Source organism: Panthera pardus, unplaced genomic scaffold (assembly GCF_024362965.1).
Source record: "Panthera pardus isolate Hobbes unplaced genomic scaffold, ASM2436296v1 HiC_scaffold_11, whole genome shotgun sequence".
NCBI classification, from domain to species: domain Eukaryota; kingdom Metazoa; phylum Chordata; class Mammalia; order Carnivora; family Felidae; genus Panthera; species Panthera pardus.
In genome coordinates this window covers 14,740,850-14,768,787 of record NW_026526666.1, presented here as the reverse complement: position 1 = coordinate 14,768,787, position 27,938 = coordinate 14,740,850, and the positions used below count along the sequence as shown (strand labels likewise).

General features: G+C 37.8%; 1 protein-coding gene and 1 pseudogene across 1 annotated transcript in view; one reads left to right on the top strand and one right to left on the bottom strand.

The window, feature by feature from the left end:
- LOC109271963 (calcium-binding mitochondrial carrier protein SCaMC-1-like) overlaps window positions 1–27,172 on the bottom strand; it is a 52,006-nt gene extending 24,834 nt beyond the window's left edge. The window contains exons 1-4 of the mRNA XM_019457692.2: window positions 26,870–27,172; window positions 7,883–8,009; window positions 1,845–1,932; window positions 484–595 (exon numbers count right to left, since the gene is read on the bottom strand). Of these exons, the coding sequence (XP_019313237.2) occupies window positions 484–595; window positions 1,845–1,932; window positions 7,883–8,009; window positions 26,870–27,052 (510 nt within the window). The 5' untranslated portion in view covers window positions 27,053–27,172. The remainder of the gene's footprint in view (window positions 1–483; window positions 596–1,844; window positions 1,933–7,882; window positions 8,010–26,869) is intronic.
- On the top strand, window positions 12,676–14,949 carry LOC128773835 (iron-sulfur cluster assembly 1 homolog, mitochondrial-like; annotated as a pseudogene).
- Window positions 27,173–27,938: the final 766 nt, after the last annotated feature.

Sequence of the window (27,938 nt, the reverse complement as noted above, 5' to 3'; positions counted from 1 at the left end):
AAATGTTTTCAATTATAAAACCTCATTTCCTCCTCACAACTGAGTCAAGTGCTTATATAAAACGAATAGGTAGATTACACAGTTGATCGTTTCTGATTCTGAAATTTTGCATTTTAATGATTGACTTTGCATTTCCTATGATAGAAACCTAACTGAGTATATCATTTCTGTGAAAAGAATTAAAGTATATTATTTTTCCACTTTCCTAAGATAGTTAACTATATCGGAATAACTTATTCTCAATGCAAATAGCAGATAAGTATCTACTTTAAGTTCTAGGTTTTACCAAACAAAGAAATTGTGGTAGCTGTCTTTGTACATATAATACTAACACTCCTTGCTAAATTAGTAGAACACTATTAGGAGAGAATTTTGCTATTTTAGCCACTGAGGCTGGAAGTAGTATAGGGATTATGTGATCATAATAACAGCTATGGCATTTGTGACAAAATAAAAATATAGTAAAATACAAAGTAATCTTACGGTAGAGCGCTTCCAGAAATGAGCAATTTCATCAATATTTTTTGCAGGATGAAGTAAAAAGTAGTACTTCCATTCATCCCAGTCTATTGTCATTGTTCCATCACTATCGATGCTGAAACTTACAACAGAAATAGTGCTTATAACATTTATAATAAATCCTCTAAGAATAAGTACTAAGTGTAAGAATACTCTGTTGGATATTTAAAAATTTTCTAAGACAGCAGATTTATGTTAGTTGTTCTTACATGGAGACAACCTAAGTGTCTACCAATGGATGAATGGATAAAGAAAATGTGGTATGTGTGTGTACACATACACGTGTGTGTGGAATATGGAATATCATTCAGCCATAAAAAAGAAGGAAATCTACCTATTTGAGACAACATCGATGGACCTTGAGGGAATTTTGCTAAGTTAAACAACTCAGACAAGGACAAATACCGTATGATCTCACCTGTAAGTGAAATATTAAAAAAATAATAATAATAAAAAAGCTCATAGATACAGAGAACAGATTAGGGTTGTCCAAAGTGGGGGTTTAGGGAATGAGTGAAATGGGTGAAAGAGGCCAAAAGGTACAAACTTCAGTTATAAAATAGGTAAGTCATGGGAATGTAATGTACAGCATAATAACTAGAGTTAATAATCGTATACTGCATAATTTTGAAACTTGCTAAGAGAGTAAATCTTAGAAGTTCTCATTGTAGGAAAAAAATTTTTAACTATATATGGTGACAGAGGCTAACTGGACTTACAGTGATTATCATTTCCCAATATATGCAAATATCAAAACATTACATTATATGCCTGAAACTAGTGTTTCATGTCAGTTACACCTCAGTAAAAAAATAAATAAGTTGAAGTTTTAACTACAAAAAGTATTCTTATCAGAAAAAATAATAGTAGTAAATAAGAGGGTAGGAGGAAACTTTTGGAAGGGATGGATAGATTTATGACACAGATGTGGTAATGATTTCCTAGGTGTTCACTTATCTCCAAACTCACCAAGTTGTGTATATTAATTATGTACAGTATTTTGTATGTCAAAAAAATTAAAAAGAAACGTGTTAGGTCAATTGCTTAAGAGAATTACATCTGTTCTTTGAACTAGAAGCAGGAAGGATTTTATCCTAGGGACTTTGTGAAGTGTAAACACTTCATGATTTAGTCAACAGCATTCTCACAGTTCAATAAATTTCTCAGGGACTCTTCTTATAACACTGTCAATAAAAGATGATGTTATAAAGGCAGGCAGGCAGGAAATGAGGGAGGCAGGGAGGAAGGAAGGCGCTACATATATAGCAATTAGTTTCTAACATGGAACTAAATAAAAACTGTTAAAAATAAGGATGAGGACTGACCTTTGTAGAATTTTTTTTGCCTGAGCTTCAGAAATATTCACACCCAGTGATTTCAAAGCAGCAATTATTTCTGAAGTTTCTATTATTCCTTTAAAAAGTGAAAAAATGTCAAATTAAAGTATCTGAAAAGATAAGGCAATATACTTAGAACATAATAGTCTTTAAAAAGTCCATGTTTTTTAGGCCTATAATTCCATATTCACAACACAAAGCTTAAAAGCTCTGAAAACTAAAAGACTTCTTGTATATTTGTCATCAAAATTCATTTGGTAGTCAATTATTTATGATTCTATATAATTATTCATTTGTTTCATTGAAGAAATACTCACATATATAATTGCACAGTGGTACCCCAAATCTCACTTGTAGTTATCACATAATATATCATACAGGAACTGTATTGCTTGTCTAAAACCCAAATTCTAAATTTCTAAACACATCTGACCCTAAGGATTTCCAGTAAGAGATTGCAGATCTACAACAGATTTAGATTATGATACCCACTTGGAAAAAATTTAAAAGCTAACTCTGAAGATCTGATTCAGGCACATGAAAATAAGGCAACCCAACATTTTATAAGGTAAACTAAAAAAATAATAACATACCTAAATTATAATACAACACAAAATCTTTTTTAAGGTGCATTTTTTAAAGTTTATTTCCTTTTGAGAGAGAGAATGAGAGCAGGGGAGGGGCAGAGAGAGAGAGAGGGATAGAGAATCCCAAGCAGGCTCCATGCTGTCAGCACAAAGCCCAACATGTGGCTTGATCCCACATAGTACAAGACCATGACCTGAGCTGAAACCAAGAGTCAGACATTTACCCAACTGAGCCATCCAGACACCCCCAACACAAATTCTTTTTAGCACAACCATATCCTATGTTATAACTCAAATCAACTGATATATTGAATACAAGCCTACTATGCATCTCAATCTCATGTTGCAGGATGTTATAAAGGAAAAATTAAGTATTCCATTTTCTCCTCAAACTCTAAAACACATAACTCATCATGGTACTATCCAAGTCCAAAGAACCTTTGATTCCTCCTCTGTGTAAAACAAAGAGTTGAGGATACTCAGTCTTTTAAAATATGAGGACATTTCTATATTAAAAAAATCAACTTAATGTCACCTAGTTGAAAATATGTAACATCAAAAATATATGAATTCAGTCACATCTTTAGTTCATATTTTATGAGCCATAGCTGCACCTGTATACATTTATAAATAGTGCACATATGTATGAGATATATTATTCATTTAGCCTATAGATAAAGCCCAGTATTCATGCATAGAATTTCAGACTCTTTGCAATCATTCCAAGGCCCCTAGCGTTCCAAGATTCACGGGGTGGAATTTACTGGTCTATTCCTCAGCCTAGAAATCAAACTTTTCTTCAACTGGGAAAACTGAATCCTCTGCCTTATATCCCATTACAATCTCTGAACACTATGCTCATTAATAGTTTAAAAAATGTATTTTGAAAGCATACTATTAAAATCACTATGCTAAATGTGAGAGAAGCCAGAGATTAATAAAACAACAACCCCTGAGAAGCTTGCCAGCTTGTATGGATGAACTACTTATTTCAAAATTATATCACACTGTGCCAAATGTATGTTATAGGATAGTTATAAATAAAGTGTAATGGAGGCATAAATAAAGGAGTGAAAAACAAAAGTCACAAATGAAGTACAATAAAGGATAAACAAGATACCACCAAAGAAACAAAAAAGCATTTCAGCAAGAGATACAGTATGAGCAAGGTACACTTACTTGTTTAACAAAGATTGATTGAGGACTTACATACAGTACTAGAAAGCAGGATAATAGCTACTTTAGTGGGCGATAGTGATTTGGCAGGGATATAAAAGGGCTGCTTCTGAGATACTACTAATATTTTGCTTCTTAATCTGGATGCTGTTTTCATGTTGTGTGTTTGCCTCGGGAAAATTCGTAGAGCTTTTAACTTAGAATGTGTGCACATTGATGTATATGTTATATGTCAGTGAAATTTCCCCCAAAAAATAGTAAGTTAGGGCCAAACTTGAAAAGCCATATTAACCAGTTCTGACCTTGACTGACAATTTCCTAATTTTGCCTTTGTTCAAACTACTTACTCTCTTTGCTCAAGAAACCCTTTCTTTTCCATTCTATTTACATATTGATCCAGCACAAATCTGAAGTGTCCCTTGGCACAATTAAGCTCTCCTTATATCGCTTCTAGAGCAATGATCATAGTCTGTCTTCTGTATGTTTATTCTTAATTCACCCCAAATGGTGTGCTTCTGAAGACCTTTGTTCACACAGTTCCTAGTGCAATAACTCACATATAGTGCTGAAAAACTGTTTGCTTCATTTAACTAAAATACATTAAGTAATTTTTACCCTGAAGAAGCTAAAATTACAAGCTAAGATGTAGAAAAAATTAGGTAATGTGTTCCAGAATATAATCAAGGCATGTGACCTGAAAAAGAGATTCAAAGTTGTTTTTAATTATATGCAGCAAGCATATAATGGACTTGAAATAAATTCAATGGAATAACAATAGTTAGATGGATGGAGAGGAGGAACACAACCATTCCAGCATTGCAATTCCAGGGAGAAATACAAAATATTCCATTCCCGTACCAGTGATTTATTGCTAAGTAACAAACTATTCCAAAATTTAGTGGTTTAAAAAGGATATATTTGACTATGAGTATGCAATCTGAGCTTGATTCAACTCATTGGTTCTTCTTGTGTTGCCTGGGCCACTCCTGTGAATTCAATCATCTGGAGGTTCAACTACAGCTAGAAATCCAAGATGGCTTCACTCATATCTATTACCTCAGATGGAAATGTAAAATAATTGATTACTAAATGAGCATTTCTCTCCATGCGATCTCTCCAACTGGGTAGCTAAGACCTCTTTTCTGGTGGCTCAGGATGTTCAAGAAAGAGTATTCCAAGAGGACAAGTTCCAATGTACAAATACTTATTAAGCCTTGCTAATGTGCTAATGGCTGAAGCAAGTCAAATGGCCAAACACAGGTCTGTGTGGTATATGGCTACACCAAGGCATAAGTGCTGGGAGATGTGGTTCACTGGGAAAGCCAATGGAAGGCAAAATTATTTAACCTTCCTTAGCCTCAGTGTTCTCATCTGTGAAAAACAGCTGCTACGAAGACTTGTGTGAGACAAAAATAAGATATAGAAGATAAAGTCCAATAAATGTTAATTTCTTTCCCACCATTTCCTCAGCCTCCAAAAAACTCCATCTAAAAAATAATCTTAATGATAAAATTATGTTCAATAATTACTTCATTCACATTTTTACAACAGCATTCCATGGACATTTTGGCTGAATAACTGAGCAGGAGCTCAGATACTACTTGGTGAACGAAGTTAAATAGATGAGATTACACTGGGGTTTGAGCACTTCCTGCTAATGAGTTTGATAGTACAGCAGCCCACATGCATCCTCTTGCCTCCACTGATTGGCATAAGGCCTGGAAAGCCTCCTGGGGGACAGAAAGCAGGTGGTAAACATTGAATCCGGTATACTATTAATGTTTAACAAATATAATGTGTGATGAGCTGGGAGAGTCCCATCAGGAACAATGATGTCAGGAAGGAAAAGCGTGGGAAGGTATGATGCAGTGAGCCAGATCCAGTAATAGAATTCAGAAGGAAATGTCAGCTCCAGGGTCAATGATACACACCTGACAGCAGAAACTACCCTATCCCAGCCAATCTGGAAGCATTTGTACACTCTGGAAGAAAGTGACTGCATATTCACATGAATCGAGAAAGCTGTACTTTGAGGCCCAAAACATTCTGGTATTGTCAGACACTTGATAAAGCATAACAGAAGGGAGGAGTTTCCTGGGGCTGCCGTAACAAAGTACCACAATCTGGGTAGTTTAGAACAATAGGAATTTACTGTTTCACAATTCTGGAGGCCAGAAGTCTGGTCGTTTCACATCATCTTCCTCTGTGCACATGTGCCTCTGTGTCCACGATTCCCCTTGATGTGACACCAGTCATATTAGATATTGGGCATTACCCTAATGACATAATTTTAACTTGATTACTTCTGTAAAGAACTGTTTCCAAATAAGGTCACAGTCTGAGGTACAGGAGGCTAGGACTTCAACGTATCTTTTTTAAGCTGCACACCTCTCAACCCATAACAGAGGATGTGCTCCCTTTTCCACACACAAAAAGCATGCTGGCCAAAGTAAACTGGCTGAGCTCTGCAAGGTGGTCACTGAAGCGGCAACAATGATGACACAGGGAACAGGCAGCTCCGCCAGACCTGGTGCTCCTGCAGGGCTCCTGGAGCCTGAGCTCTGCAGGTCAGGTGGGCAGTAGCCCCGGTGCCCACAGCAGAGCCTCACACCAACTGTTGCAGCTCAGGTGTTCGAGACACGTGAAGCCCGTGAGAACTGGGACTGTGGCTCTCAGGACTTTGGGGGCTGAGTCCTGGCAGTTTGACTAGACAAGGCAGAAATTAAAAGATCTATATTGCCAATCACTATATTACTTTCGGATATCCATCTTTCCTCAGAAAAAGTATTCTCTATTATTACCAAGAGCTACAAGCAGTGATTTACAGCCTACCAGAGATAGTGATATCATTATATTTTACTAATGGCATTCTAATTCCGCTGATTATCTGACACGGTGGATTTTCAGCTTACAAATGATGATCATGGCGGTAAGCAGTAGTAAGAGAGTGAAATTCCAGAATAGCACAAGAACAGAACTACTGGTCTAAGATCAGCAGCAACCAATGACCAGGTCTAATTTACATAAATTAGTAAGTGGTACTTTTAAAGCTTCTGGGTACTATTTCAGTAGCAGAACCCAGAAAGGCCTAAACTTCTTTCTGGAAAGTGAATGGAAGCATAGAGCGCTGCAGTATGGATATCACAGGTCACTAAAGCCTGTGACATTCAGGTTACATTTTGTTTTACCCAAGAATCTTTCAGTACAATCCTTTAAATAGCTTTTCTGGTACAGTTAGAATTTTTCAATTAACAAAAACCAGATTTCACAAAACTTAAAAAATCAACACATATGTTTCTTAAATAGCATATAATTAGGTTCTAATTACCTGTGGTGGATTAGCCACATATGGATGCAGAAATGGTACTCTACTTTTACCTATAGTCTTTCTGATTTAAAGGTTTGTAACAAAATATACCTTTTCTCTGTAAATCAGCATGGATATTGATTGCAGCACTATGAATAAAAGATTGGAAACATTCTAAATGTCTAACAATATAGGAATGATTCATGTACTCATAAATAGAATATTTCAGAGTCATTAAAAACTATGTGAAGAATACTAAATGAAATGAAAACGCTTACATTGTAACATTCAGAGAAAAAAATAGGACACCAAACTATATATACAGCGTGACTACAATTTCATTTAAAGAAAGAAAGAGAAACAAAGAAAGAAACAGAAATAAAAAGTCTAGAGGGAAATATAAAAATATATCAAGGGACACTTGGGTGGCTCAGTCAGCTGTGTCCGACTCTTCATTTCAACTCAGGTCACAATCCCACAGTCTCAGGATCGAACCCCACACCAGGCTCTGTGCTGTGTGTAGAGCCTGCTTGAGATTCTCTCTCTCCCTCTCCCTATGCCCCTCCCCATTGCTTGCACACACATGAGCATGCGCTCTCTCTCAGGTAAAAACAAACAACTACATATTTGTGTGTGTGTGTGTGTGTGTGTGCGTGTGTTAAACCTGACATCTACACAGCAGAGTTACAAGTAACTGTTACTTTATTTTAGGATCTTTTCTGTGTTATCTAACTTTCCTGCAACCAAAATATTTTCAAAATCACACAAAAATTATAACACTAATAAATATAGTTTATATATTATTTTTAGAAATAAAAAATTACTGCTAGACAAGTAATAGAAATAACTGAATCTTTGATGACAGGAGTAAGTAAAAGCTAGTAAAAAAATCCCTTTAATACTGACAATTATTATTCATGTTAAGCTAATTGTGAATAAAACACAAACACACACACCATCATTATTTTTGTCCAGGCTATTAAATGCCAGCCTCATTTTTATCTCATGGTCTTTAAGGTACTGCATAAATTCTTCAAAGTCCAATCCTGAATCATCATTGGTATTTCCAGCTTCAAAAATGTGCTACAAAAAAGTAGAAACTCATTTCAGAGATGTATTACAAATAAAGCCACTGTAGCATGCTAACATTGACACATTTCATACTAATTATCATTTTCATCAGCATCCATTGTCCTAGTTTTTCAGTCACAGCTACAAGGCTAAGTACATTTGTGATTTTTAAACTTGTGCAATACTAGAGTCAATAGCCACCATGTCATTCCAAATAATTCTGAATCTTATAAGTCGGTAAGTATTTACCAGAGGTAAACAATGAATGCCAAGTACCTTGAGGGAAGAAAGGTACTGAGATACATAGTCTTTGCCATCAGAGACCTCACACTCTATTAACCAGATGAGATAAAATACTTAAAATTTTGGTATGACTCACAGCTTAATGGTTTGAGACTCAGCCTTATGGAGTAAGAGTGTATATTCGAATCTCACTAGGTTGTTACAGTTTTTTAAATAAAAAATTAATAATCATAATTCTTAAATATACATCATATGTATTTCCAACAGACTCCTACCTCAAAGAGATAGGCCATGTCTTATTCATCTTTGTACCATCCATGCCTAGCATAAGGTATGGCATACTAAGGCTCTTAATCCATATTTATTGAATTAAAAAATAATGTGAGGGGTGCCTGGGTGGCTCAGTCAGTTAAGCATCCGACTTCGGCTCAGGTCATGATCTCGCGGTGCGTGAGTTCGAGTCCCACGTCGGGCTCTGTGCTGACAGCTCAGAGCCTGGAGCCTGTTTCAGATTCTGTGTCTCCCTCTCTCTCTGACCCTCCACCGTTCATGCTGTCTCTCCCTGTCTCAAAAATAAATAAACGTTAAAAAAAATTTTTTTTTAAATACTGTGAGCTGGACACTGGTCTAGGTGCTAGGGTTAAAAGACAAGAAGATGCAGTGCCTTCCCTGAAGAAAGTTACAGACCACTCACATAACCAAAGAGAATATTTCAGGTGTTATACTGGGAATGTATTCAAGGTATAGTAGAGTTGGGGGGGGGGCGGGATTCAGGAGAGGAAGACTGTATGAGCTGAGACTTGCAGAAAAAAAAACAAAACAGGCATTAGCTGAGCAAACAAATGTGAAAAAACATCCCAAGAATACATCACAGTGTCTGCAAGCAGGCAGAACACATGTTAATTAGAAAAAACACATTAATAACGATAGTGATAACAACAGCTAATATTTATGGAGCGCTTACTTCTAAGCACCTTATACATATAAACTCATTTAATCTTCATAACAACCCTACATTGTTCCAATTTGCTAAGGATAAAATGCAAGGGAGAAAAGTAGGAGACACCATAAGCACAGGGAGATCGTGAGAGAACTTACGTGCCACAAAAAGGATTTCAAATGAATTCTATAGTTAGTATTTCCAAATGAGTGGAATACATGTGGTGCTTATGTTGAAGTAGTATTAAATAACACTAAATCACAGTGTGAGAAAATTATTCTCATTTCAATTATCTTTCAGTCCTTCTGGTAACATCATGGGCAACATTTCAGTTTTGTGCTAATATTCCTGAATACTTGCCAACTTAAAAAAAAGGGAGGACAAGTAACAGGATAATTTTATCAAATAATACAATATTTAGCCAGCAATTCACAACACTAATTTGTTTTTATTTTATGCTTAATTTTATTTTTTATTTTTTTAATGTTTATTTATTTTGAGAGAAAAAGAAAGCACAAACTGGGGAGGGGCAGACAGAGAGAGGGGGAGAGAGAGAATCCCAAGCAGGATCTGTGCTATTAGCACGGAGCACATAGGACTCGATCCCACAAACCATGAGATCATGACCTGGGCTGAAATTAAGAGTGGATGCTTAACCAACTGAGCCACCCGGGCGACCTGTATTTTATGCTTACTTTTAATCAACTAGCTTTCTGTCTATGGTAGTATTACAAAATTTTATTTTAAAGTAAATTTCTTGACATATAAATGAATCCACTCTTAAAATAATTAGAGTACAGTCAGTTCTTGATTATAGCAAACTCATGAAGTTGGGAAATACTGATATAAATAATGGTTCTCTGCTGACAAATTTGGGGGTTTTTAAAAAAAATTTTGAGTGTAGTTGACACACAACATTACATCAGTTGCAGGTATACAACATAGTGATTTGATAACTTTATATGTTATGCTGTACTCACCAAAGACTAGCTACCATCTATTGCCATACAATGCTAGTACAATACAATTGACTATATTCTCTACGTTGTGCCTTTTATTCCCAAGACTTCTTCATTCCATAACTAGAAGCCTGTATCTCCCACTCCTTTTTTTTTCCTACTGATGAATTTTAAGCAGAGAAGTGACATGATCGATGTTAGAAAAAGGTTACTCCAGTGATAAACTTTGGTGAGGAGAGAGAAAATATTAAAAATAGAAAGAACAATAAGAGGGTTATTACAAAAATCCAGAAGAGAAATGAATCTCCGAACTAGGGGGAAGGTGGTAGGAATGGCAATGCGGAGCAAAATACAAAAGATCTTTAGCAAGTGGGAGGTAACTTGATCACTGACACAATATAGAAGGTAAGGGAAAGAGAGGAATCTAGAACTCTGAAGGTGTTATTTGGGTTGCCATGTGTATAGGCAGGGTCTTACTCTGACAGTCATCAGGTTTGCGAGAAAAAGAGTTTGGGGCATTCTGAGTTAAGGAATAGGCAAAGAAGCAAAGAGATAACGCAAGACTGAGTTCTAGAGTTTAAGCTTCAGTGACTATAAAATGGTGAGAACCCCAAAATAGGAAGTTGGAAGGAACACTGTGATGAGGGGGCAGTCAGGAAAACATGTTGACTTCGAAGTGCTAGTGAGGTATCTTCAAAATGTCTAGCAGACAGTAGACAGCATTTGCAGATCCTCACATACGGGTCTTGGAGATGTGAACTTCAACAACATCAGTAGAGGGACAGGGCAGAAGCTATGGGAGTAGATAAAATCACTGAGAGATATCGAGAATGAGAAAAGGGCTGGTGTTGACCCTGGTAATACCTACCCTTGAGGAAGTGGTTTTTTTAGACATTTATGTCATCTTCAAAATTTTTGCCACAACAAAATGATAAGTGATAATCTTTTCCTTAATATATTTCACTTAATTGATATACTTTTTAAAAACCAACTATTTTTAAAATAAACTTTGTATCACTACCATAACTAGGAAAGCAGTTTAAGTTGCCAGAAATTAAAAGTAACTACAAATAAAAATTCACCCAACCAAAAAAATGGACAAAAGATTTAAACAGACAATTCAGCAAAGAATATGAAAGAAAGGTTATAACCACATAAAAAGATGCTCAGAAACATCAGTCATTAATGAAATGCAAATTAAAAACACAGTGAGACAGCACCACTCATCCACTAGAATGGCTATAGTCAAAAAAGTCAAGTACTGACAAGGATGTAGAGAAATTGGAATCATCACTGATGGTGGGAATATAAAATGGTATAGCCACTTTGCAAAACCGTGGCAGTTTCTCAAAAAGTTAAACATATACTTAGCAAATGACCCAGCAATTCCACTCCTAGGCATCTAACCAAGAGAGATTAAAGCAGCTATACAAAAACTTAAGCACATATATTCATGGCAGTATAATTCCCAATAGCTAAAAACTGGATACAATCCAAATGCCCATCAACAAAATCGGACAACCAAGAATCACCACCAGCATGGAAAAAGCACCATACTCTGTAAGTGGAAGAACTACTCCTGAGAAAACCCTTAGTAGTGGAGATATGTATAAGATTTGAGGGAATATTATATCCATTAGGAAAAACAAAAACCAACAGTTCTTATAAGTAAAAAATTATAGTAATAAATTATTCAGCAATGTTTTATTAACAAAATGCACATAGCTGAACAGCTGAAGACTAAGCCAAGAAGGTCTCCTAGAATGCAATGCAAAAAGAGAGAGGTGAAAAGGATAAAAAAAGTAGAATTGGGAGAAAGATCCAAGAGATCTAATATTCATTTATTTGAAGTTCTATAAAGAGCTTGAAAGAAAATGATTAGAAGAAAGACAAAAGTCTTCAAACAGAAGTTGTATTATGATCTAGACATATCTGAGTAAAGAGAAAAACCCTAAGGCCTGAGAGAGAGAGAAGAAGGAATGATTAGCATCAAACTTAATTATCTGCAACACTGAATATTAACAATTGAGCAAACATAACATAACTTATACACTTGTCAAATCATTATGTTATACACTGAAACTAATATAACACTGTGTGTGTCAACTGTACCTTAATTTAAAAAAAAAAAAACCTGAGCAATATCTTCAAAGTTCTCTTGGAAAATGATTCAGAAGCTAAAAGCTGACACCTAGCCAAACTAGCATTCAAATATGATCAAAGTAAACCCAGTTTGGGATATACTCCGTTTGTTACCCTTAAACTCTGGAGAGGCTTCTTGAGGATGCAGTTGCAGTAAAATGAAAAAAAAAAAATCCAAGAAAGAGGAAAACATGGGATAAAAGGAACTTGATGAGAAATGGAAGAGTATAGCATATAATTTAAAGGTAAGCAACTGTTTATAACATGGCCAGAAAACTTAATGCTAATGTTAAGAATTCAATTCAGCAGTAAATCCTGGTCAACATGTGCCCATGGAGAGAGGCTGAGGTGACTGAATTGTAGCCCCAGGAGCCCTGGCGCCAGGACGGGGAGGATGTTGGCTTCATTATCCTAGGTCACCTTCCGGGCTGTGAGCAAGAGAAAGCACATCCAGGTACCCTCGCCCTGGCACCTTCAGCAGTAAATGAAATAAAGCAATTTTTTCTTTTTTTGAGAGAGAGCACAGGCACACAGGGGAGGGGCAGAGGGAGAGAGAATCTTAAGCAGGCCCCATGACCGAAGATCATGACCTGAGCCGAAACCAAGAGTTGGACGTTTAACCAACTGAGCCATTCAGGCACCCCAAGATAAAACAAATTCTTAAAGATAAGCCTGAACATCATGTCCAAACCAAGGGTTGTAATGGCCTTTCTTATACTTTTAGAACACACAAAAACAAAAGGAAATTCTGATGGAGGAGTTCCTCATGGAGTCAGAGTGTTCCCTGAAAAGAAAATACACACATACACAAAAACAAATAATCCAATTTAAAAATGGGCAGAAGACATGAACAGACATTTCTCTAAAAAAGACATAACAGATGGCCAATAGACACATGAAAAGATGCTCAATATCACTGATAATCAGGGAAATGCAAATCAGAACTACAAGGAGATATCACCTCACACCTGTCAGAATGGCTAAAATCAACAACACAAGAAACAACAAGTGTTGGCGAGGATGTGGTGAAAAAGAAACCCTCTTGCACTGTTGGTAGGAATGCAAATTGGTGCAGCCACTGTGTACCATGGCCAGAACAAGAAGGAATGATTAGCCTCATAGAGGCTCTTCAAAAAAATTATGTAGAGGTTCCTCAAAAAAATTAAAAATAGAACTATCTTATGATCCAGGAATCAGACTACCAGGTATCTACCCAAAGAATACACAAACACTAATTCAAAGGGACACATGTACCTCTGTGTTTATTGCAGCATTATTTACAATAGCCAAACTATGGAAGCAGCTCAAGTATCTATCAATAGAAAAATGGATAAGGAAGATGTAGTACTTTTTGCAATGGAATATTATTCATCCATAAAAAAGAATGAAATCTTGCCATCTGCAATGACGTGGATAGAGCTAGAGCCTATTATGCTAAGCAAAATAAGTCAGTCAGAGAAAGACAAATACCAGGTGATTTCACTCATATGTAGAATTTAAGAAACAAAACAAAACAAAACAAAAAAAGAGACGAACCAAAAAACAGACTCTTAAATATAGAGAACAAACTAATGGTTTCCAGGGAAGGGGATGGGTGAAATAGGTGATGGGGATTAAGGAGTGCTCGTGTAGGGATAAGCATCAGGTGTTACAAGGAAGTGTTGAAACACTATATTGTATACCTGAAACTAATATTACACTGTATTTTAACTAACTGAAATTTAAATAAAAGCTTAAAAAGGCAAAACAAAACAAAACAATAGAAACCAGCAAACCAAGAATTAGAGAATGAAGAAGATGAGATCCTTCTATAGTTACAATCACTTGTGTGATTTGAAATGTGACATTGGATGATCAATTAAAATTATTTTTAAAAAGCTTCTTAAAAAAGGGAAAAAACCCTCTATGAGTGAGTAGAGATTAGTCCCTTCTTCTTCAGGGTCACCACTGTGCTGGATAAAGCTACTTAAAAGTGAATTTTGTCACCTTGTGAAGACAAGTTCTTCAGTACCCTAAGTGTCTTTCAAAATATGATTTATTACCTCCAATAATGCTTAAATATAAGATGAAATTATCCAATAAGTTTTCAAATAAATTTATCAAGAAAATATAAATCATAGCTCAATGAAAGACAAGGAAATTCATAATATCCTGTTCTGTATCCATTCAGAGTATGAATCAGTCAATCATGCTCAGGATGAAATGAACAACTTATGTTCCCACATGCTATTTAAAATAACTTTACTTTGTGGGGGAAAAAAGAATGAAATCTTGCCATTTGCAACAACATGGATAGAACCAGACACTATAATGCTAAGCAAAATAAGTCAGTCAGAGAAAGACAAATACCATATGATCTCACTCATATGTGGAATTTAAGAAACAAAACAAATGAGCAAAGAAAAAAGAGAGACACAAACCAAGAATAGATTCTTACTATAGAGAATAAACTGATGGTTACCAGAGGGGAGACGGGTGGGGGGATGAGGATTAAAGAGTCACTTATGATGAAGATGAAATAAAACAATAAAAGAAAAGGAAGAAAAAGGAAGAAAACATAGCTAACACTTTAATGCACAATGCAGAAGACAAGTTATCCAGTGAGTTTGTGTTCAATAACCCAAACATCAAAGGAATGTATGGCTGTGAAGAAAGTTTTAATCTTTGACTCCCTGGACTACTCCGGCTCTAAACTCCAGAAAAGCTTGTGGAAGCCCTAGGCTTACTGAAGAAATCATGTAACTATCACATGCTTAAAGTTTATAATTTATGGCTGCATTTGAGGAAAATAAAATGATTCACTTTGAAAATGAAGCCAGTGTTAGATTCCAAAAGAAGTGATATGTGTATTCTTTTTAGGGCACAAAAAATGAGAGACTACTATTCTTTGGGACATCTTTCTGTTCTGTAAAGAAAAAATATCCTACCCTGCACTTAACTCTCTTGCATCCTTTCTGTTAAAAACAGTTTCTTTCAAGTTCCCTTCCTGGGAAGATTTCAGGAAACATATTCTTCCCAATTTTAGTTTATGTGCTGCCGAAGCAAGCACCAGGAAGCATATTTTTAATCGATGTGCACTCGTTTGATCTTGGTGAATGGCTTGAATGCACGTCTCCTGACCAAGTTGATGGCTCTTAAAATTCAGAGGCAGGAAGTCCTAACTGCTGGTGTGACGTGGTGGTGCGTCATTTTTCTAACCAAACTTGGCACAGCCTCTATATTTTTATTAAAAATTTCATTGTCAGATGCTTCATTTATTTGCTTACCCTTTAGCAGTACCAGCCATTAGATGAAAGTATCTGACACAGATTCCTTGAACTGTAATGTGGAATAGTTCTGAATGATGGGATCAAAAGGCAAAAAATACTTCACCCACCATTTTTAATCTATTTCTTTTGCCACTCTAAATGTCTGCTCAAAGACAGGGATCTCGAGCTGACCTGGATCCTTTTAGTTGAAAGGTCTCTTAAAAGCCACCTAGTCTGCTCCCCTCAATCCTACACCTGGGGAAACAAAACCTCAGGAAAGCTGAAGGGCTTTTTTGTCCACCCTCACACTATGGGGATGCAGAGATACAGCCAAGACTCTGTTCATGCTAGCTCTGCACTCTGAGGCAGCCAGTGAAGGTAACTGGTTTCTTTGTCTGGTCAACATTTTGATAAGATTTCTTTCTGACCTGATAAACATCATATTTAGTTTCATTTCATTTTGAGTAAGAAGGATCTTATAACCCCCTTTTATGTGAATTACCATCTAGTTTCTTTAGAACTATGAAAGAGTGGTTTATATTAGCAGGGAAGACATTGCGGCAACGCAGAATTATTTTTTTGGTTTGTGGTAGTAATCACGAAGCAGACCATGGGGGTCTTTTCCTAGAATTCTTAATTTGCACACACTTTTTGGAGCCAAAGTCAAATTGCTAAAATTGTGAAATCTGATATTTTAACCTAGTATTTTTATTACCGACTTTTCTTTAGCAGTATTCTTTTTGTCACTTAGTTACTGATTTTCCTGCGTTTGATATTTTAAGTGTTCTATGAGTGATATACACCTTTTTATGAAAGCTGAGTCTCATGAATTGAAGTAGCTGAGGTCCTTGATGTCTGTCATCCTTACCAAAGTACCTGACACAAAACTCACCAGAACCTAGAGCCATAGCTTTATGTAAATGTTCATGAGAGCCTGCCTAGGATGTGTTTGGAAACGGCAAGAATGGCAACAATGCTGAAGCAATTATAGCTCACTGTAATACAATCAGCAAAGGAGAGAGGGAATGAGAAATGGAAGAAAACAAGAGACAAGGCCAGAGAGGTGTATGTAGTTAGGGAATATCATAAAATTATCTTGTTTGTCTTTTTACTGCCTGCCTCTGCTACTAAAACATAAGCTCCAAGAAATAAGGACTTTGTCTAGTTCATCACTACACCCCAAGCACATAGAACAGCTTCTGACATACAATGGGTAATCAATTAACACTTGTTGAATAAAGCTTAAAAATGACATAATATAAAGAAAACATATTCTGTGAATTTTATTTAATCATTCTATGGCCTACTTAAGAATATAAGTTCACCTAGAAGTTTTACAGTTTCAACTTAAGTTGGTCCCAAGTTTTAACTATTTACAAGACATGCTACAATGAATAATCTTGTAAAATTATAATTTTTGAATCACAATTGTTTGTAACATAGATTCCTAGAGAGAGAATTGCTGAATTAAAGGACATGTAGATTTTCTAAATTTTATACACCGCCAAATTATCTTCCAAAAAGGGAATGTCAAAAAAACTAAGATTGTCAAAAAAGGGGGGGTAGGGGAAGTAATGTCAAAAACTGATAGCTTTTCTTCTAAGATCAAGAACAAGACAAGGATGTCCACTCAAGCCACTTTTATTCAATATATTACTGGAAAGTCTGATCCATGGCAATCAGACAAGAAAAAGAAATAAAAGGCATACGTATTGGTAAGTTAGAAATTAAACTGTCAGATGACATGATACTATACATAGAAAATTCTAAAAGCTCCACCAAACAACTATTACAAGTAATAAATGAATTCAGTAAAGTTGTACAATATAAAATTAACACCCAGAAATTGGTTGTTTTTCTATACACCAATAACAAAGTAACAGAAAGAGAAATTAAGAAAACAATTCCATTTACAACTGCACCAAAAAGAATAAAATACCTAGGAATAAACTTACCTAAGGAGGTGAAAGACCTATACTCTGAACACTATAAAATAATGACAAAAGAAATTGAAGGCAACACAAATGAAAAGATACCCCATGGAATATTAATATTCTTGGAAAAATTAATATTGTTAAAATGTCCATACTACCCAAAGTAATCTACAGACTCATTGCAATCCCTACCAAAATAACAACAGTATTTTTCACAGAACTAGAACAAATAATTCTAAAATTTCTGTGGAACTACAAAGGACCCTGAATAGTCAAAGCAATCCCGAGAAAAAATAAAGCTGGTGGTGTCACCATACCAGATTTCAAGATATACTACAAAGCTGTAGTCATTAAAACAGTATGGTACTGGCATAAAAAACAGACACATAGATCAATGGAACAAAACAGAGAGTCCAGAAATAAACACACACTTATGTGGTCAATTAATCTATGAAAAAGGGGGCAAGAATGTACAGTGGAGAAAAGACACTATCTTCAATAAATACCCCCTGGGAAAACCGGACAGCTACATGCAAAAGAATGAAAGTGGACCACTTTTTTACACTATATACAAAAACAAACTCAAAATGGGTTAAAGATCCAAATGTGAGACCTAAAACTATAAAACTCCTAGAACATAGGCAGCAATTTCTATGACATTACGATAGCCATATTTTTCTAGATTTATCTCCAGAGGCAAGGGAAACAAACCAAAAATAAACTATTGGGACTACACCAAAATAAAAAGCTTTTTGCACAGTGAAGGAAACCATCAACAAAACAAAAAGGCAACCTACTGAATGGGAGAAGATACTTGCAAATGATACAAAAAGGTGTTAACATCCAAAATATATATAGAACTAATACAACTCAATACCAGCAAACAAATAGTATAATTAAAAAATGGGCAGAGGACCCAAATAGACATTTTTCCAAAGAAGACACAGAGATGGCCAACAGGCACATGAAAAGGTGCTCAACATCATTAATCCTCAGGGAAATGCAAATCAAAACCACAATGAGATACCACCTTACACCTGCCAAAATGGATAGAAGCAAAAAAGACAGAAATAACAAGTGTTGGGATGGATGTAGAGAAAAAGGAACTTTTGTGCACTGTTGATGGAAATGTAAATTGGTGCAGATGCTATGGAAAACAGTATGGAATTTCCTCAAAAATTACAAATAGAACATACCATATGATCCAATAACTGAACTACTGGGTATTTGCCTCCCCCCAAATGAAAACACTCATTTGAAAAGATATACACCTCCCTATGTCTACTGCAGCATTATTTACAATAGCCATGATACAGAAACAATCCAAGTGTGCACTGACAGATGAATGGGTAAAGATGTGGTAGATATAGACAATCAACATTACTGTCATAAAAAAGGATGAGATTATGCCATCTGTGACAACATGGATGACCCTAGAGGGTATTATGCTAAGGGAAATAAGTCAGACAGGGAATGAATAATACCATTCGATTTCCACTTATAAGTGGAATCTAAGAAACCAAACAAACAAACAAAAAGCAGAATTAGACCTACAAATACAGAGAACTGATGGTTGCCAGAGGGGACAGAGGTAGGAAGATGGACAAAATGGGTGAAGGAGAGTGAAAGATAAAGGCTTCTAGTGATGAAATAAATAAGTCACAGGAATAAAAGGTACAGCATAGGGAATACAGTCAATGGTACTGGAATAATAGCATTGTATGGTAATAGATGGTAGCTACACTTGTGGTGAGCATAGCATAACATATACAGAAGTTGAATCATATGTTGTACACCTGAAAACTAATGTAACATTGTATGTCAACTATACTAAAATAAATAATTTTTTAAAAGGGAATGTCAGGGACACCTGGGTGGCTGAGTCGTTTAAGTGTCCGACTCTTGATTTCTGCTCAGGTCATAATCTCACAGTTTGTGAGATGGAGCCCCGTGTCAGGATCTACACTGTCATCAGCACAGAGTCTGCTTAGGATTCTCTCTCCCTCTCTCTCTGCCCTTCCCCTGGTCATCTGTGCTCTCTCTCTCAAAATAAATAAATATTTTTTTAAAGGGAATGTCAATTTATATTCTCATCAAAAATATTACAGTGTGCCTACTTCCCCACATTATGACAAATACTAAATACTATCAAACTTTTCAAATGTTTGCCAATCTCACTGATAAGGAAGGAAGGGAAAAAGAAAAGAAGGGAGAGAGAAAGGGCACCTGGGTGGCTCAGTCAGTTGAACAGTCAACACTGATTTCAGCTCAGGTAATATCCCAGAGTCATGGGATCAGGCCCCATGTTGGGATTCTCTCTTGAGACTCTCTTTCTCTCCCTCTGCCCCTCCCCCCTGCTCATACTCTCTGTCTAAAATTAAAAAATGAATCTTTAAAAAAAAAGAAAGGAAAAAGGAAGGAAAGAAATATTAAATTATATTTTTGTTTCAATTTGCATTATTAATGAAATTAAACATCAAGTTTGTTGGCTTAAATATTATTTCCCATATCTGAACCTAACAATCTGTGCTGGTAGAAATTGGATACAAATCACTAAGGGACACAAGAAGATTAAAAATTACTACTCACATTACATTAACTATTTAGAATCAAACTCAGACAAAAGAAACCAAAAAACAGAAGACTGATTACATATAAAAGAAAAGGGGGAAAAAGCACAGGTCAAAAAACATTGCAAGTAAAAATTAACCTCTGCTATTGAGACCAGATGGCATGATAAAATAATTTATCATTTTAAATTATTAACATGCTGGTTGTCACACTGAATTGGAAATATTTTTTTTTTACTTACCTATTGTTGCTGACCATGTAGGGAAACAAGCACTCTCATTTATGGCAGTAAATGAGACAATCTACTTAGATAATAGTACAATCTAACTACATAATAATTTTGCAGTATGTATTAAGATCCTTATTCATACCTTTTGACCCTGAAATTACTCACCTAGAATTTTATTCTAAGGAAGATGAAAATATAAGGGGAAAAAAATTGCACACATCATTTACATTGCAGGAAAGTTTGTTAAAATGATGCTTTGTTCTCATAAGAGGATAGCTAAGTCTTTATACCTTTAAGAAGTGATGGGGGGTAGTTATAATTTATGTCTTTCTTTGATTCCTTATCTATATAATACTGACATTAATTTCAAAGAGGTGAAATACTCTCTTATCATCATATGGCATAACATCTATTCACTGCTAAGTGAAACAAAACACATTTCAACTAGATTTTTCCTCTACTTTAATATTGGAAAACCTACTAGAAATCCAAAACATCTAGAAATGTGAATATAAATTGGCAAAATTACCATTATTTATCAGTATAAAGTTCTCTAATTTTTAAATTTCATAATAAAACCTAGGATATCACAGCCAAATTTTAAAGTTCCTCCCTAAATTTTTCCATACTTTATAAATGTATGCTTGATATATTTATAATACTGAAAGAAAACAATACTATATAAGATTGAAAACTCTCTTCCATCTATTCACTTTCCTGAAATTTTTAGTCCTTCTCTACCAATTTCACTTATTCCTCTTCCATTCCCTTTGCAGGACAAGTCTTCCAAAGCAATTTACAATTTCTTATTGGAACGTTTGTTTAATGAAGCTCCAAGATGTATATATTTTGCTGCTTTGGAAAGCAAGCCAACTTGTAGTATTCCTAAGATGTTATATTGTGTGTACAGCACAGAATTCAAATAGGCATTGAGGTTATTGGTAGACATATAAGAAAATAACTTCTTCTCCTTCAGAACCTTTTAAACACTTTTATATCAGAATCATTACATAGCATTTTCCACCAACTGGCTTCAAAGACTAATTTTTCCTCTTTTGCCAATAAAGACATTTTTTTCCTATTACAGTTAAATTTATAGAAATTATTCCAATTATTGCATAAGTTTTTTGCCATACTTCATTTGCATTCCATCATTAATCACACCTGCTCACTCAATACATTTTAATTGTACATTAAAATCAATTTAAAGTCATATGCCAATTTCAAGAAAAAATGTAGGAACCATATGCTTTCCTATGCATGACATTTGCTAGTAAGTCACAAAACAACTGGAGGCTAAAATGAAGAAAGTTTTTGAAGTAGCACAAGGAAAGCTCACAGTGAAGGACAACAGTTTTATTTTTATAAAGCATATAAAAATGCAGAAATATGTTGTTTTTAAAAATAAGAGTTTGCTGGGGCGCCTGGGTGGCTCAGTCGGTTGGGCGTCCGACTTCGGCTCAGGTCACAATCTCGCAGTCCGTGAGTTCGAGCCCCGTGTCGGGCTCTGGGCTGATGGCTCAGAGCCTGGAGCCTGCTTCCGATTCTGTGTCTCCCTCTCTCTCTGCCCCTCCCCCGTTCATGCTCTGTCTCTCTCTGTCTCAAAAATAAATAAAACGTTAAAAAAAAAAAATTAAAAAAAAAAAATAAGAGTTTGCTCATTTTCCCAAGGGTCAATGAGGCTCATTTCTCCAGGTGATTTACTTATGTAAATCCTGAGAATTCAAATGAGAATCAGAATTTTGCTTTTTTTTTTTTTAAACACAGGGCTTGAACTCTCAACCCTGAGATCAAGACCTGAGCTGAGATCAAGAGTCGGACATTTAACCCAGTGAGCCACCCAGATGTCCCTAGAATCAGAATTTTGAAACTTAGAACTCTCTTGTTTTTTATACATGAGAAAACACAAGTTTAAAATGAAATGGAAGATGTAAACTACCTAAGGCAGTACTTAACACATGGTAAAAAATCAATAAATAGTTCTGTCACTCTTCTGCTTGCCTTGTCAATGGTCAAATGACTAGCCAGTGGCTTATCTGTATGGTTTGTAACATTACTGGACAAGAGGTAGCCTAATTCAATATTTTATATCAAGTATGCCATTTCACAAAGTTGTGGGTAAACTTTTCAATTCACCTATTTTTAATTAAAGTCAGTGTGTATGTATATGCCCTGTGGTCTCAGTCGGGACCACTGCCTGGGAGAGAGCCGCTCATATCATTGGGCCTTCTCACACACTCCCAGCCATACTCCCATTCTAGTGTTTCAGAATCTCCCACATTCCTAGTGAAATCTGTAGAAATGGAAATCTTTTTTGCTCTGTTTTCACCACCCTCCAACCCTATGGATATAAATTAGTGCAAAAACAGCTAACATATGCTAAATGACAATTATGTGTCCTCGCTGTGCTAAAATAAAGCCTTACCTAGTTTAATCCTAACAGCTACCCTATAAGGTGAGTTCTAGTCCTATTAAGAAAATTTACCCAAGTGGGGCCCAGAGAGTGAGATGCTGAAGTGTTGTGAGGTGAAGGTCACTGGACATATATAGCCAAGGAAGTAGGAAGTCTGGATGTTGTATGGATCATACGCAGAAGTGGATGAGGAAGTCACTCAGGATGATATAAAGATCTGCAGTAGAGATGGAGACCATGAGCAGGTGGTAAGTCTTGAGTGACCAAGAGGTTTATACAGAAGTTCAGTGAGTAGCAAAGAATAAAATGGTTAGGTCAGAGGGTAGATGGCATGGACCTCAATGAAGCGGGTAATTAGAAAGGAGAAAGAGGAGGGACTTCAGCCCTGAGAGGGCTGCAAGGAGGCTCCTCAGAGGAGAGCTGCTTCAGTAAGAAGCAAGGCTCTACGAAGAGGTTTAAGTGCTGAGAAAGGTTGTTAACCACAGAATAAAAGTTCCAGAGGTGACAGAGGGTTCAGGGAGAAGGAAAGCTTTCTTCCTGCTACTTTACTATTCTTCCTCAAAGAATAAGAGCACTGATATAGATCAAAAACAATTAGGCCCAGTGCTAAAACAGGGGAGTTTTGCTGGGAGGAGTAAAAGGATTATAACTCCAACAAATGCACATTTCTTTCTGCTTGGTAAACTCCAAACCGGTTTTCTAGGCCCTGTCCCCCACCCTTCCCCTTAGAAGGTCCTGTAGGAAACAGGGTGGAGTCCAGAGGAAAAGAGACAGGGCTGTGGCAGCTTAAATCTGCCTATAATCTAGGTAAGTATTTCTTATCCTGAAATCCATAAACTCCTACAGGTCTGAGTATCTTTTGTGAGAATTTCCTAATTTTGTGTTTTCCTTTTATTTTTATTTATTTTTAATTTTTTTTTCAACGTTTTTTATTTATTTTTGGGACAGAGAGAGACAGAGCATGAACGGGGGAGGGGCAGAGAGAGAGGGAGACACAGAATCGGAAGCAGGCTCCAGGCTCCATCAGCCCAGAGCCTGACGTGGGGCTCGAACTCACGGACCTCGAGATCGTGACCTGGCTGAAGTCGGACGCTCAACCGACTGCGCCACCCAGGCGCCCCTGTGTTTTCCTTTTAAAGATAATCTGAAGACAAATAGCATAAGCAACCAGACAGCCACCTTATAACTAAGGTCTAATATTTATTTCATTGCCCCTGTGTAATCCAGTAATCAAGCATTAAAATGATACCACTTTGTTGAAGGCTAATGAAAAACAAAAAACAAAAAACAGAGGTTCACCTCATAGGCAATAATGTATTTTTTGTTAAGTAAAATCCAGTGACATCAGAGCCCACATATATATAACAGTTTTCATAGTATTCATACAAAAAAAGAAAGTGGGGGAGAACTGGGCAAACACTGTGATAATTTCAGAATGTTTAACTCAAACAAATGTACCTATCAGCAGAATATTCATAAGAAAATGGAAATTTAGTTTTAGCCAAACACTATTAGTTATCTCATTAAATAAATGTTATTAATTAGAATTTGGGTGGTTTTTATAATCTTTAATTTACATACCTGTTAGGATCTATGGTTGTATAAGAGCTATAAGCATAATGATTTTATACTTTCTTTATATTTATAAATATATCTAAGTAACATGACAAAAATGATTTAACTCAATCCTTAGGAGTACAAGAATTGTTTTTCTTTAAAAGATAATATTTGGCCTATATTTTCAAGTTTTGAGATCCAATAGTCTGGATTGTGTTCAAGGCAACAGGACCAAGACTCACCTGTAGTTCAGCACAACTTCCCTCATCACAGAAGGGAATAAGATGGGGATCTAGGACCAAAGCCCCAGGTCAAGTGTAATCTGTGTTGTATACCTTCTACGTCTATAACATGTATCACTAGCAGAAGAAGGTGGTAAAGCATTGAGCAATTCAGGATCCTAGCCCTCTCACTTTCCTCAGAGACACAGCCAACAACAAGGTACATGCATACATGGAATTACTCAAGGTTAGAAATTTCCTCCATTGTGACAAACCCCACAGTTAAATTCAGTCTTCATCTTACAAGATCTCTCAGCAGATATCTCAGTTCTATATAACTACCTCCTTGAAATACTTGACTCAAATTGGCCCCAAGAGACCTTACTCTTCTGATTTCCCTTCTACTTCATTAACTGCTTCCTTTTAGTCTCCTATGTTGGCTCTTTCCTGACCTCAAAATGTTGCAATGATTCACAACTCAGTCCTCAGACCAACTCAGTCCTCAGACCCCTCTACCTAGGGGATTTCACCCAATAAAAAGCTTTACCGATACAATGCTGATGATGTACATCTCTAACCCTTGAGATTTAGATTTATCTAAATTTAGATTTAGATTATCTCCTTGAGATTCACACTCAAATACAAAACTACTACTTGCTATATCCACCTGGATGTCTCTAAGGAACCTCAAATGTCCAAACCAAGAACTCTCGATCATCACTCACCCCACTTCACTACTCTCCAATTCTGCCTGATCTTAGCAAATGGCACCACCAACCAACCAGTTGTTCAAACCAAAATTCCTGGAATCATTCTTGAATTCTTCCTTTACCTCACACTCCAGATCGAATTAATTTGTCCTGTCAGCACTATTTTCCAAATGTTTCTCTGCAGTAGATGCTGTGGTGCATTGCCCACATTCTCAGGACTGACAGTAGCTGGGAGTACTGGTGACTGACAGTTCTCAGTTGAGCTCCTCCTTCATGCTTCTCTAGGCTGAAAAGACTCACCTTGCCTAAAGTCACTCCCTGGAGGCAGCCAATGTTCAATAAGTAGGGGAGGAGGCATAAGAGACAGGGGTAGGTAATAAAGCCCTGGCGCTCTTGCCTCAAGGAAGGACAACTCTTAAAGAACTACCCCAGATGCAAAGCTCCTTTTGAATTGTCTGAAGCTTCTGTTGCAATTCTATCACAGTTCAACTTCCCCCTCTGTCCAATCCTGCTGTCCAATCCTGATATAGTGACAGAAAATAAGTGGTTTGCTTCCAAGTGACAGGTTGGAGATGATACCTTTTGAGAATGAGATACCATTCTCTAAGACATAGTGTATACCTTAAATCAGTACTCATGCTAATATAGCTATATCCCTACCATTCCTCTCTGATTCCTACCCTACTCTCTCAGGTTTCTTCTCTGATATCCCTTCTCAAGTAAGCAGGAGCCAGAGATACTTGATAGGCTGAGGTCCAGTGTCCTGGAGTTGTGGACTAAGTAGAAGGAAGTAAAGCAGAGCGGGAAGACAGAGGTATGAGATAAAGAGATAATAATCAAATCAGAGCAATTGGTTCTGGAACACAGACCCTTAAGGAATTTCCTGACCCATAAGAATATTCTGGACTTCTAACACACATCTCACCAGAGAGCTGAAACAAGTGGGGAGATAATCTGAGGACTGGTTAGCACTAATAGAGGGGAAACATGATTGTTTTCTCTTGGTATTTTGAAACTTTCACCTAACCAGTATTTAAATAATCAAGACTGGTCCAGAGAAGGAAGACATCCCTAATCTAGGCAAGGCACTAAATCAGTCAGCTGAAGCGTAAACCCACGGATCTAGGTCTGATTTCCCCCCAAGACATTTGGTGTCGATTTAAGAATGAGAAGAGGGACGCCCGGATGGTTCAGTCAGTTAAGCAACGCAACGCTGGGATTCTCTCTCTCCCTCTCTCTCTGCCCCAGCCTCGCAAAATAAATAAACTTTAAGAGAAAGAGAGAGCAGCTCTGGGGACCTACCTGCTCTTGCCTTTTATGCAAGACCCTGAAGCGTGAACCTAGGCTGTGAACATCCTGGGAAAGAAGAAAGTCTCTTCTACGAATTCACAAAGGCTAACACAGCCCCTGAAATTCTGTGCGGGTTCAGTAAATGTTGAGTCACTAGACATCCACTCAGCATCTCCCAAAAAGTCCAGGAGAAGGCTCTGGTCATTGTGGAAAGTGACTGTTGTAAGGCCGAGAACGTGTTTAGCTGGGCTGGGCTGCGTTATTCTGCGTCGCGGGTGAGAGGGGGCGCTCACGGAAGAGAACCCCACCCTTCCAACATGGTTCTTGGAAAGAAGCTTTGCAAAGAGCAAGTGTGGCTTTAACCTCCGCCCAACGTCTCCCACACTCCCGGTGCCACGTTCCCTTGGTCACTCACCTTCTCCGAGTTCTGGCCGGACGATAAGCCCCAGTTTTTCAGCCCCTCCTGGAGCTCGACGATGTCCACCAACCCGTCCCCGTCGCTGTCCAGGTCTTGGAAAAGGATCTCGTACCTTAAGTCATCTTCGTCTTTCTGGCAGGCCACCCCCGGCAGCACGAAGCCCCGAAGCCAGCGCAGCATGGCCGGGGCGGGAAGGCGGGGGCCGTTCGGCCGCCTCTCCTCCCGGCCGGATGAGGGCGACCCGCCGGACCCGTCCCCACTCCCGCCTCCGGCTGCGCCACCTGCCGCCGCCTCGACGACGCCCGCCTGCGTGGGACCTCGGAGACAACGGCTCGACGGGGCCTCCGCGGCGAGCCCGCCCACACCGCTGGGCTCTCGGGTGCCGCTGGGAGCAAGTTCGGAGGACCGCCTCGTGGGAAACCGGGCCCAGGCGCCTCGCGAGGGTCGCTACGCCCCAAAAGTTGCAGGTTGAAGCACCAAACGTGGCGGCAACCTGCACCCAGGACCTCCCCGGGCCCACGAGCGACCCGGGAGTCCAGGAAAGTTTAAGCAGAAGCAGAGAGGGCGCGCGTTCCCCCTGGCGGCGTCGAAAGAGCTTTTGGGTGTTTCCCTGCGCAAACTGAGCGGCTCCTCAGGTGAGTGCTCTGACCTGCGCCTCGCCTCTGACGGGAGCATCTCGTGCCCCCGCGCCACCCCTCCTTCTGGGGGCGTCTGAAGAGGGCAGCCCTCCCAGAGGGGCCTCCACCCTTGGTTCCAGTCTCCCTCCTCCCAGCCCACTCCCAGGGATCTTGGGGTTGCTTCCGGGAGCCCCCTCTTCCTCACCTCCAGCTTTCTCCTAGACCCCCCGGCAGCCTTGTAGCCTCGCCGCAGCCTCCACCACCTACCTCTACAGAACTCCCTTCTCACAGAAACCGAAGGACCCTTTCAAATCCTTGTCCTATTTAATGCTGGTCCTGTTCAGACACTGCTGACCACACCCTTTTCCTTTGTCTTGTGGGACGCCACACATTTCTGCCCCTCCTCAGCCTCTTTTACAGGCTCCCACAAAGGAGCCTGAGATCTTCTA